This window comes from Pavona decussata, unplaced genomic scaffold, assembly GCF_977016875.1.
Source record: "Pavona decussata unplaced genomic scaffold, jaPavDecu1.1 SCAFFOLD_21, whole genome shotgun sequence".
NCBI lineage: Eukaryota > Metazoa > Cnidaria > Anthozoa > Scleractinia > Agariciidae > Pavona > Pavona decussata.
Genome location: NW_028145444.1, coordinates 173,557 through 184,252, shown reverse-complemented (window position 1 = coordinate 184,252; position 10,696 = coordinate 173,557). Strand labels below are relative to the sequence as shown.

The 10,696-nt window shown below is 40.3% G+C and overlaps 3 protein-coding genes across 3 annotated transcripts; 2 read left to right on the top strand and 1 right to left on the bottom strand.

Annotated features, from left to right (window-relative positions):
* Window positions 1-450: 450 nt before the first annotated feature.
* On the bottom strand, window positions 451-1,814 carry LOC146486042 (uncharacterized). The gene is made up of 2 exons (XM_085095736.1): window positions 1,619-1,814; window positions 451-1,091 (listed from the first exon to the last, which is right to left on the bottom strand). Exons 1-2 carry the CDS (start codon window positions 1,686-1,688, stop codon window positions 739-741), a joined length of 423 nt encoding a protein of 140 aa, XP_084951862.1. The 5' UTR covers window positions 1,689-1,814; the 3' UTR covers window positions 451-738.
* A 1,027-nt stretch (window positions 1,815-2,841) lies between these two features.
* Window positions 2,842-6,053, top strand: LOC146486041 (D(1B) dopamine receptor-like). The gene has a single exon (XM_085097646.1). The coding sequence runs from the start codon at window positions 3,373-3,375 to the stop codon at window positions 4,450-4,452; it is 1,080 nt and encodes a 359-aa protein (XP_084953772.1). The 5' UTR covers window positions 2,842-3,372; the 3' UTR covers window positions 4,453-6,053.
* A 162-nt stretch (window positions 6,054-6,215) lies between these two features.
* On the top strand, window positions 6,216-9,790 carry LOC146486040 (telomere length regulation protein TEL2 homolog). The gene has a single exon (XM_085097608.1). The coding sequence runs from the start codon at window positions 6,285-6,287 to the stop codon at window positions 8,853-8,855; it is 2,571 nt and encodes an 856-aa protein (XP_084953734.1). The 5' UTR covers window positions 6,216-6,284; the 3' UTR covers window positions 8,856-9,790.
* Window positions 9,791-10,696: the final 906 nt, after the last annotated feature.

Sequence of the window (10,696 nt, the reverse complement as noted above, 5' to 3'; positions counted from 1 at the left end):
AGAGAAAAGAGTCGACTGATGTAGGCGCATGAGAACCGATGATAGCGAGAGTCCATGTGCACGAGAGTCAACGACAGCTTTCGAGAGTCGATTAAAGCATACGATTGGACAAGAGCTCACGGGGGAGCTCACGAGGGCGAAATAAATTCTATGACGTAGGACACAAATGAACGAGAGGTCACGAGACTACACGAGAGCACAGGAGTGTGGACAAAGGCATTCGGGAGTCGATTACAGCGCACGATACTTAACGAAAACATCCACGAGAGTCTACAAAAGTACACAGGAGTCGATGAAAGAGTATGGTATGAATGAGAGTGGAAGAGAGCATATGAGTTGACGAGAACGTTGGGGAACAATACTGAGCTGTAAGTCAAATAAGGCAAAGAGTTTGAGCTCTCCAATTCTCGTTCCCATGTAACCCTCTAGAAATAATTTTCAACACCAAAATTAACAAATATATATTTATTTTTTAACAAAGTTTACCCCTATATCAGCCTTGTATCGAGGCAAGAGGCTATAAACGCGTATGGCAATACCTTAGTCAGGGTGTCGTTTGAAATTAAACGGATCTAATTGAACCTCTAAGGCCAGGTTTAAATCTCAAGTTACCATCTCCAATGATCTTGAAAGTAACACTTGAAATGGGCTTGAAATGGACCGTGTGATCTAAAAATATATTTTGGACAGTCTCGCATATCTTCTCATCCCTTCTCAGTAACACATTATAAACTTGCTCTATTTCTTGAAGTGTACATAATCCAGTCCCATGTGCTCGCCAGCGTGCACTAAAGCTACTTCCGCCTTTCGAATCACATCTTTTACCATATTGCTACCACCATTGCCTTTCTTCCTCATCGTAGCCACTTTATCTGCTAGTGCAACATACTGCTTGGCAATCTTTAGCTTCTTTCGAGCCTTGTTCAACTTCCATTTAATTTCCTCAACTTTTGTTTTAAACTTCGGTACTTTCTCAAGTACCACCGCGGCAGTCGACTCTAACTCTTTCCCAGTCCCCGAACCGGAAGCCTCGGCATGCATAAGCTCTGTGATGAGTGAACGGTTGCTGTCACGTGGCTTAGCCTTTTTCCCTGAAATGGCAAAGAAGGATGGGAACAACAGGTGTTACATTGAAATTTCCGCCAAGAACCAGTCATGTCTGTCAGTCATGTCATTGATTTGACGACAAATATTATCTGCCTTGTTAAATCCTGGGATAATTTTTGTCATAAAACTGCAGCTAGATTATCAGCTAGTTGTCCTTCGCATGTGAATTCGCGCGGGAGAAAAGTTCTTCCGATGATTATTCTTCCACAGAACACCGAGTATCCTTTGCGGGCGGCAAGCTTTTCCGCGCGCCCCTAATTGCTCAATTCTTTCTTGGCCATCGTTAAAGATGAGACTGACTGCTCTTATGCTATCACAAAACTCGAACTAACTCCGGTTTTCTGTAAGGTCGAAATTGGATATTTCGTGCTTTGTTTAACGTATTTAACTAGCACAAAATCTAGTTACTGTTAAATAGGTTACTTGCATAGCAACAAAGAAAGAAAATCTCGTAAAGCAATAAACGGTTGCGCGGCCAAATAAATTGTAAACATTTGGCTTTGACACATACCATCTTTGTTTGCCGTGGATACCGCCACTGCTGCAAAAAGAACTAAAACCAGAAAGCTATCCAGCCTCATTTTAGAGACACAACCGAGATTTCCTGGGTGTGGTAACTCGTTTGTTGAAGCAAAACGAAGAGTGGATTTATGAAAAGAAACAAATCACAAGAATTTTTAAAAACCAGCCGTGCGTCTTCGCGTCTGCGCAGATCTTGAATTATTAATCATTCGAGATAAGACCTGACAAGTTTGTCTCCATAACTTACTTGAAATGCTGTTGAAGCGCGGTGGACATCTTGTATGAGTTTTCACCAACACATTTATAACTTAACCGTGTCATATCAGCTTAATTAACTTCTTTCTCGTAAAATCAAATCTCTCTTAGCACTTGTCTCTTACGGTCTAAAGCAATCTCAACTGAAAGACTCCAAGTTTTTGTTCTATCACGTCGATCACTGAAATTTGTTGAGAAAGCTACAATCCCAAAATGGTAAATCAGGAAGCGCTAAAGACAAACGCAAAATGCGGGCGTAAATCTCAATTTATTTAAACAGAAAGATCATGAAAAAGCAAATTTAAGATACAAAAAACGCATTCACTTCCTCCCCAACTCACATGGTGTTGCCTTAGCATTCAAACGGTTAATTACGATTCACCAAGCTTCGTTTTGGCGCCAAAATAACCAAATAAATAAATTAGGGATAAGGGAACGGATTATCGATGCAAGAAATTTTATAAACAAATTTAGGCTACGAACCACGGGACTCTAGACGGCTGTTTCTTGTTTCGCTTTGTTTTTGCGTAAGCGAAATCAGCAAGATCCCTGATTATGGCTCCTGGCAAGATCTAGCAATATTTCTTAGTTGTTTTTAATAAGACAATTACGTTGTATTCCTCTCGCTCTTGGACTTGGTGCGCTCGTGGTATAATTGTTCAGTCAACGGTCTATCATAGTAGGTCAATGAAGGTGCGCATGCTTAGCTGGGAGCTTGTTTCTGTTGACCGTTCGCTTTTTCGTGCGTTTTCTTTCTTTCTTTCTTTCTCTCTTTCTTTCTTTCTTTCTTTCTTTCTTTCTTTCTTTCTTTCTTTCTTTCTTTCTTTCTTTCTTTCTTTCTTTCTTTCTTTCTTTCTTTTTTCTTTTCTTTTTTTCCTTCTTCAAGTTAACCCATGAACCTTTGCGATATTTGTGAACTGTCTTGACTTCTTCAGAGAGATTTTCAAGGGCCGAATGAACGCCAAGTTCGAGACGCAAGTGGAACAGATATTTAGCGCGTGTTTCACCCTTCAATTCTTAGCTTCGTCTGGAAGCTTGAATTTTTGATAACCAATCACGTACGAAATAATAACAAAACGGAGCTTAACCAATTAATTTTTATTAAAGAATTTTTAATCCACAGAAATAGGAGAACAAAAGCCCATTCTTCTCCCTGGCCACTCAGAGCGTAGTCACTATGGAAATGCGGGATGCACATTCCAGCTCGATCAAGCGGTCAAACACATCGGGCTGTGACCTTTCTGCGTTCCTGTTAAGGAAATTGTTGAAAGAAACATTAATGCGCTACATTTTGGAGATTTGAAGCCTGAAAAGGAACAGAGGGAAACGAATCTTTGAAGAAAAGCAAAGATTATAAATTTACTATTTATCCGTGAAGTCAGGCTGTGGTTCGTTCGTCAGTTTTGCCGAGGAAACCAAAACGAAACTAAACAGCTGTTGAACGGCGCGCTTCGCTTGGTTAAGAGATTGCTGTCTTAACGAGCTTTCATGGCTCCGCTGGATACAGCAGTTTCATCGACAATGGAATCCACGAAGGAATCAACCGCAAGCGCTGTACGATTAGAAGAACTTTGGCGCGTAGGGGACTTGATAAACGGGGTCGCGTTCGCCATTTTGATTTTGTTTACAGCGTTCGGTAATCTTCTGATCCTCGCTGCCGTTGTGAAAAGCAAGAATCTTCGCTTCAGAACTCACTTTTACATCGCAAGTCTTTCCTTGGCCAATTTGCTCATGGCTGGGGTTGTAATGCCTCTTCGTGTGATGAGCTTTTTGGACAAAAGTACTTGGTTCGCGAAACCAGAACTGTGTGAAACCTACGGAAGCTTCTTTGTACTATTTTGTACAGTCACCATTTACACACTGGCGGCCATGAGTTTGGATCGTTATTTCTCAATCTCCAGGTACAAGTGGTATCAGAAATTCCTTACCGATTGTCGCACTTTTGGGTTTATAGTACTGTGTTGGAGCATTGCCGTTCTTGTCACCTTCCTGTTCGCGAAGTTTGACAACGATTCCACGAAATCTTTGGACTGCAAGTTGAGCAAGACCTACACAACGATTTACGTTTACATTTTCGTATCCATTGAAGTCCTTACTCCAACGTTCTTCATGTTAATCTTGCAGTGGAAAGTGATGAAAACAGCTGTCAGCCATACACACACCATCGATGTCCTTGGAAGAAAAATCAAGAATTTGGACTACGCTGACTTCCCCTCCGTCGCCAAGGAATCAACCTGGTCGAAAATCGTGGTTCGCATAACCCTGAGTTTTGTGATATTTTGGATTCCGAGGTGTATTTTCCTTCTTTTGGACAATAGCAACACGGAAGGAATTCACGAAGTCGCAGATGGATTGACGGAAATAATGACTTATTGTTTCCCGGCGTCTTTCGCTCTCTTGTTGGGGTACTGGAGCAAGGAATTTAAAGAGGAATTCATGGATATGCTATGCCCCTACTCCTGTTACCAGAAAAGCAAGGACATGAAAAAGTACCGCATGGGAGAGTCAAATAGAGTGAAGCCATCTATGATGTACAGAAAGCACTCCAAGAACTTTGCTACCCAGTGAATGGGTGTGTCAGTATCGTATTTTGCCCCTTGGGGTGAATGATCCCTCTAGCTATGTAGTATCTGCCTAATGAACAAAGCAGTGTAGCTTTTGTGGCATTTAACAGTGAACTTGGTAAATCTTTAACCTTTTTGGCCAGAGTTAAGAGACTATTAGACTGGATAATTTTATATATCGCAGTAATTTGTGAGAAATAGCGAAAAAGAGGGAAATTTCCTCGAAAGAGTCCTTTTTGGGATAATGGTGAACTTGTACGCATTTTTACACTAAGGTTGAGAGACACATTACATGTATTGGAAGCAACTTTTCTTGTCTAGGCAAACAGCAGGATGGCAACAACTGGGGCCAAAGTAACCAAAGATGACCCCGCTTCCACTCCACTGTGGAAATGCTTACAACACACCGAGGTCTTATTTGCTAAAAGAATTTTGACCTTATCATGGACTAGTGATCGAGTGTGATAGATCTATTCAAACACAAAACAAGCCTGTGTTCCTGAAATGAGCACAATGCAAATCAATCCTATTGGATGCACCAGTCCCAATTCCACGTATAAGTCTACTAATTTGTGCATCAGTCATGCCTTACCAGTTTGCGTCAACAGTTTTCTCGTCATTTGGTCAAAACTTTGGTCAATTCAAATTAGAATATCTTGCACACATGAATTGCTTCTACAGTCTGTAGATCATGAAGTGAATTTCAAACTGAAAACTAGCCAACTTTTTCAACGTCACTGGTGTCCACTCCATCTTGGCCGTTCATAGCCCAAAACATTCGACTTTTATGAATAGTTCACCATTTCACTAGAATAATCATTTTGAAGATAGTTTGTCAAAATGTTTGTTGGATTTTCAAAGTGTTGCTAAAAATAGATGACACTGTCATTACTAAACAATTTGTGAGTTCTGATGATTATGGTATTGTAATAATATTGATGTAATCCTTATATTACCCACAGGTTGCCTGTAAACAGAAATGCTTTCTGTCAATATCCCTGTTTCTGCAAAGCAGGTCATTGTCAGGAGTGTCTGTATGGTTCCCTCGAGTCGGAAACAAAACAAGAATGTTCCAGGCAGTCTAAAAGTTATGCAAAGAATTTTCCCTTTTTGTTTTGGAGGACTCAAAAATGGCGACAAAGAGCATGTTTTTGTGTATTAAAAATGAATAATAAATTAATAATGAATTTACACGTTCTAAGGAGATGCTGCCTGGTTTTTATTTCAGGTGTGAGTAGTTAAAAACCTCATGTGCTAGAGTGTGAGAGCTAGCAGATATATTTTCATGTAAATACTTATTACCGTCGTGGCAATTGCTTTGTGTAGAAAAAAATTAAAATGATCTTCAGTCGATTCAGCTACTGGTGTGCATGTTACAGTTTGGTATGATCACCACTTCGAGTTACTAATTTAATCACTATAAAAGACAGATAAATTTAGGTTTCATCGTATAAAATATTAATTTATTGGTAAATTCGATTTTTCAGATATAATGTGCAGTAAATTATAGTTATTTTACAATATGATGATTCTCCAGCTTTCATAATCAATTAGTGTATGATTTTTTTTTTCAATAAATTAAAGCTACCAATCAAATGAAAATTGTGCCTTTTTTTTAGTCGAATTCAGTTTTTAGTCTGTGTACATCCACCTCCTCCCCTCAGGGCAATCCTCTTCTTTTCCAGGATTCCTCCCCGCCCCCCCCCTCCGGCCCAACCTAGTTGTCAAAATCCTCCCCAGAATGCAGTGTTCGCGAAATGCAAAACGCGTGAAATTCAACATGGCGGACAAGCAGTCTTTCCGATAACCGGAAAGAAGCTTGGTTTATTTCTGGCAATGGAGCAGCATTTGGATGGAGACGTACCATGCGAGGTCCGAAGATTTGTTCGTGAACGTCAAAACATTCTTGCAAGTACTTCTAGCTCGAGCGAAGTGATCGAACCGTTAACCGACATAGTGGAACTCTTTTTACGAGGATCTCTTCAGCCAGCGAAAGTTCCTCTGGCCAAACGACCCGTTTTGAAGACCGAGTTTGTAAATAATCATTTCTTAAGGTTCACTGAATTTATTCTTTCTACACCACTGGTTGGCTTTTACAGTAGTTTCAGCGAGCAACAAAAAAGAGACCTCTTTGATGTGTTCTTTCTTCGAGGCCCGTCTCACGACAGCTTACTTGTTTTGGGGGATGCACTTTCCAAGCAGACCACTAATCTCAAGAACGCTAAAGTGGTAGTGTCCTTGCTCGAGAGCTTCTGTGCTGAAGGAAGACTGGTTGACTTGTTTGTACAACAGTGTCGAGTGCCAAGGTCCTCAGCAAATGGTTCTCTGAAATCCAGTCAGTCTGAGTTTGAGAGCAAGTTATGGGGACAGCTGATAACCCTCGTAGTATCACTCCCCCAGAGAGTGGCAAACAAGCTGAGGCTGAAATGCAGCTCACTGTTTTACCCTGAGCCTTATTTCAAAATGGTTGCCGATCAAATCCTTGCAGCACTTGAGAAGTTGCATGAAAACCTATCAATGTCATATGATTGCTCTTTTAAGTTTCTTGGTGAACTGATTGGTCGGATCTGCATGGCTGGGCAAGCAGAGAAAACATTTGCTATTTTGTTACCAGCTTTAGAGAAGTGGTTGACGACAAGTCCACTGTGGAATAGAATTTGTGCACGACTGATCACTTGTGTCCCAGACAACACCATGGAGCATGTCGCAGAAGGAATGCTGAAAGTGGCTAGCAATCCCATGTTAATAGCTAAACTCTTTGGTGGCTCAATTCTTATCAACTCCAAACTAAAGTACTTGTTCACTACAAAGTTTCTGTTGATGCGAAGTTACTCTAATATCGGCATTCTGTACAACATCATCGGTTATTTATCTGGATGCAAGCGGCGGCATTTACTAGTAGAAACACTTTATAAGCTCTTTGATGTATGGGGTGATAAAAGTGCCATAAAGCATACAACTTATGATCAGCACTTTTATATAACTTGTGCTGCTGTTCTTTCATTTGGTCGTTTGAATACTGATGAAAAGAAAGCACAGAAACATGCAATACTCACAAAGTTGTTGGTTGGGGTGCAAAGTCATTTGGAGAGTTCACTGGAAAAGGTGCGCCGCCTTGGTATGGTGGTTGCCGAATGTGTCACGGCTAGCCTTGAACCTAATGGAGACAGACTTAACTTTGAATACACCGAAGATGATGAGACGGAATTACTGAAGTTGCTGGTTAAAGGTTCACATGGGAGGAGTGATACAGAAAAAGCAGGAAAAGAGAGAAAAAAGCAAAAAAGTGATTCTGAAAAAACTGAAAAACCAGAAACTAATGAAACTTCAAATGAAAAATCTTCCACCCAGAAGAAAGTTCAAGAGAATGACGACAACAATGATGATGAGTTGTTGCCCTATGACCTTGACGAGGAAGATGGTACAAGCAGTGCGTCCAGTTCACCCAAGTATTTACGTGATTGCATAGAAGGTCTTCTCGCATCTGAAGACCCTTCTAAGACAGAAGCGTCCTTGAGAAATGTAGAGAAGCTTGTTCATGCTGGCTTGGATGACCTTGAAGATGTCTGCACTGAATTAGTCAAAGTTTTACTTCACCTTCAGGACAGGTATTCAACTGATAAGTTTTGTGAATTGCGCCATAATGCCATGGTATCCATCACCATCAGGTGCCCCCAACAGATTGCATGCTATTTGACAGAGGAATTTTTTGCTCCTAATTACAATCTGCAGCAGAGGATGGACATGTTGAATGTCTTAGCTGATGCAGCGCAGCAGCTCTCAGCTCCAACAGAAATCAATAAAACAAGAGCTGTGCCAAGAAAATTTCCAATCCCCCAAGCAGGTGACTTTAAATCCACACAAGGTGTTCCAGAGTGGCAGAAGATTGTACAAGAGCGGATTGACAGTAAAACAAAAAGGTTTGCCAAGGGACCCTCCAAGCCACAAACTAAAGCTGTCGCTAATAAGTTTGCTGCTGTAGCTGGATTCTTCTTTTTTCCTCTGATGAAAAACTTTGACAGCAAGGTGAACACGTTAGATCTCCTGGGCGATGATACTCTTGTTCTTGGTCGGCTTGTCTACGCTCTTGGAATAATCATGTACGCAGCCAAGGAAACACCTGCTGCAAGAAACATGGGGACAGCACTGCTTGAATTTACATGGGCATTGAAGTATCACCAAGAGCCATTTGTACGACAGGCACTGATCTTTGCACAGGCCATGGTTGCAGTTTCTGTTCCATCATCAACACTGTTGAGTGATGCCCCTGGGGAACTGTTCGAGCTTCATGATTGGTTGAAGACGGTTGTGCAAAGTGATAATGATGCTGACAGTGTGAAGGCAGCTTTGCAGACACTTGTCTTACTAGAAGATCTTTTCAAGAGTCAAGTAGTTGTGCATGGTTAATTTAATAAAACAAATAGTATTAAAATAAACCCTAATTAAATTTACAATAATCGTTATAGTTGAGGTTTGATTGTTTGAACATTGTTGTTGAATGCTTCCTTCTTGTGAGATGTTCATTAAGACAGGAGGTGGGGGGGGGGGAGAGGGTTAGCAGAGTATTTAAAAGACCCACTTCTTATTACTCCCAGCCTCCCCACCCAAGGAGACTCTTATGTTAAGTATATGAGGATCACAGGAGCGAAAGAATCTGTTTAAATATGGAGACATTTTATCTTTGCTGTTCATAGCCTTAATTCTCATCACCTATATCTTTGTTCAAGTAGTGATATTGTGAGAAGAAATTTGATGTTGGTTACAATTGGGGCTTAAAGGATTAAACTAATGCACTCAAGGTACCAGCACCTATCATGGGCATTGCCCTATTATAAGCCTCAAAAGGTGCCAATCCTGTCAAGTAGTTTTATTTCCTGACATTTTTTTAACTGTTTATCCCCTAAAAGGTACCAGAGTATCTATGATGATGGTTAGTTTACCTGTAGAGAGGATGAGTGAGTGAGTGAGTGAGTGATAAAGATTAAACGCACTAAGTAGTTGCCTCCCTCTGTGTGATGTTTGGGTTCCTGCCCTCTTATTCTTTGTGATTTTACTGTTTTGAAATACTATGTGATATTTTGAAAAATGTCCCCACTTTCCATCATCCCACAGTTTCCATTTTTTCTCAGTTACCACTTGTGCTCTCCTGGTTCTTGATCTCACCCTTACTGTTGCCACAGAATTAATTTCTGGAAAGTATAATAGTATTGCTTATTGAATTATTTTAAAAGACTTGTGTCATGTGTCACGTCAGTGACATGAAGGACAAATAGTTTATATAATTATCTATAGTTTTGTTTATTGTGTTTATCCAAATGCAGATGTATTTTGTTGTTGGAAAATGCATAATTCTGTCTCATGTTCTCTATCTATAAAATAATTTTCTTTCTAACTATTGTCCAGTTCCAGAAGAAAATCCATACCTATCCATGGAAGGTCATCATAAATTCCTAGGGGGAGGGGGGTCTTAAAAGTCAAAATTTTAGAAGCAAAGTATGAGACTTCACTGGAATTTCCTGGGGGATGGGGGATGCAAAACAAAAAAACCTTCTGAGGGGTTAGTATGGATATTTTCTGGAAGTGCACATGCATTACGATATAACCCAGGCCCTGGTTGTGCAAAGAGCAAATAACTCTATTCCATGGGCTTGGATAAATTGCTATCCAGCAGATAAAATGAACTCCAACCAAATACATCTTATCCGCTGGATAGTGAGTTATCTGCTGTATAAAATTATCTGCTTTTTTAACAACTGGGGCTAGTATGGTAGTTCAAATATAGATGATTTATAATCCAGTCCTTTCTTTATTGTTCCAAGGGCTCCTATGATCCCCAAAACTACTTCTGTTTCCATTTTTTCTCATCTCTGAGTTGTAAATCATCAACAATCATTTACACAAACAGTACAATATCCGCTGCCCATATTGCCAGAGTCCATCAAGAAACAACTGGAAAGTATTTTTATTCCTGTAGGATGGGACACCAGCTTCCAGTTGAAAGTCTACAGTGAAGGAGCAACCCTCTTTAAATAAAGGTGTCTATCTATCTACACCACTATGCTTCATGATATAATATTATTTACCAATCACATTATATTCACCTCAGTTCACCAGAAAATAATGCACCATATATTTGGAGATGTTTGGCTTTTTACTTCCGACTCAGGGGCCAAGGACTGGAGGCCTTAAAACAGAGATTGTCCCTAAAATAATCTTCTGTTGCAGTTTGCCTTTATCTGTAACGGGCA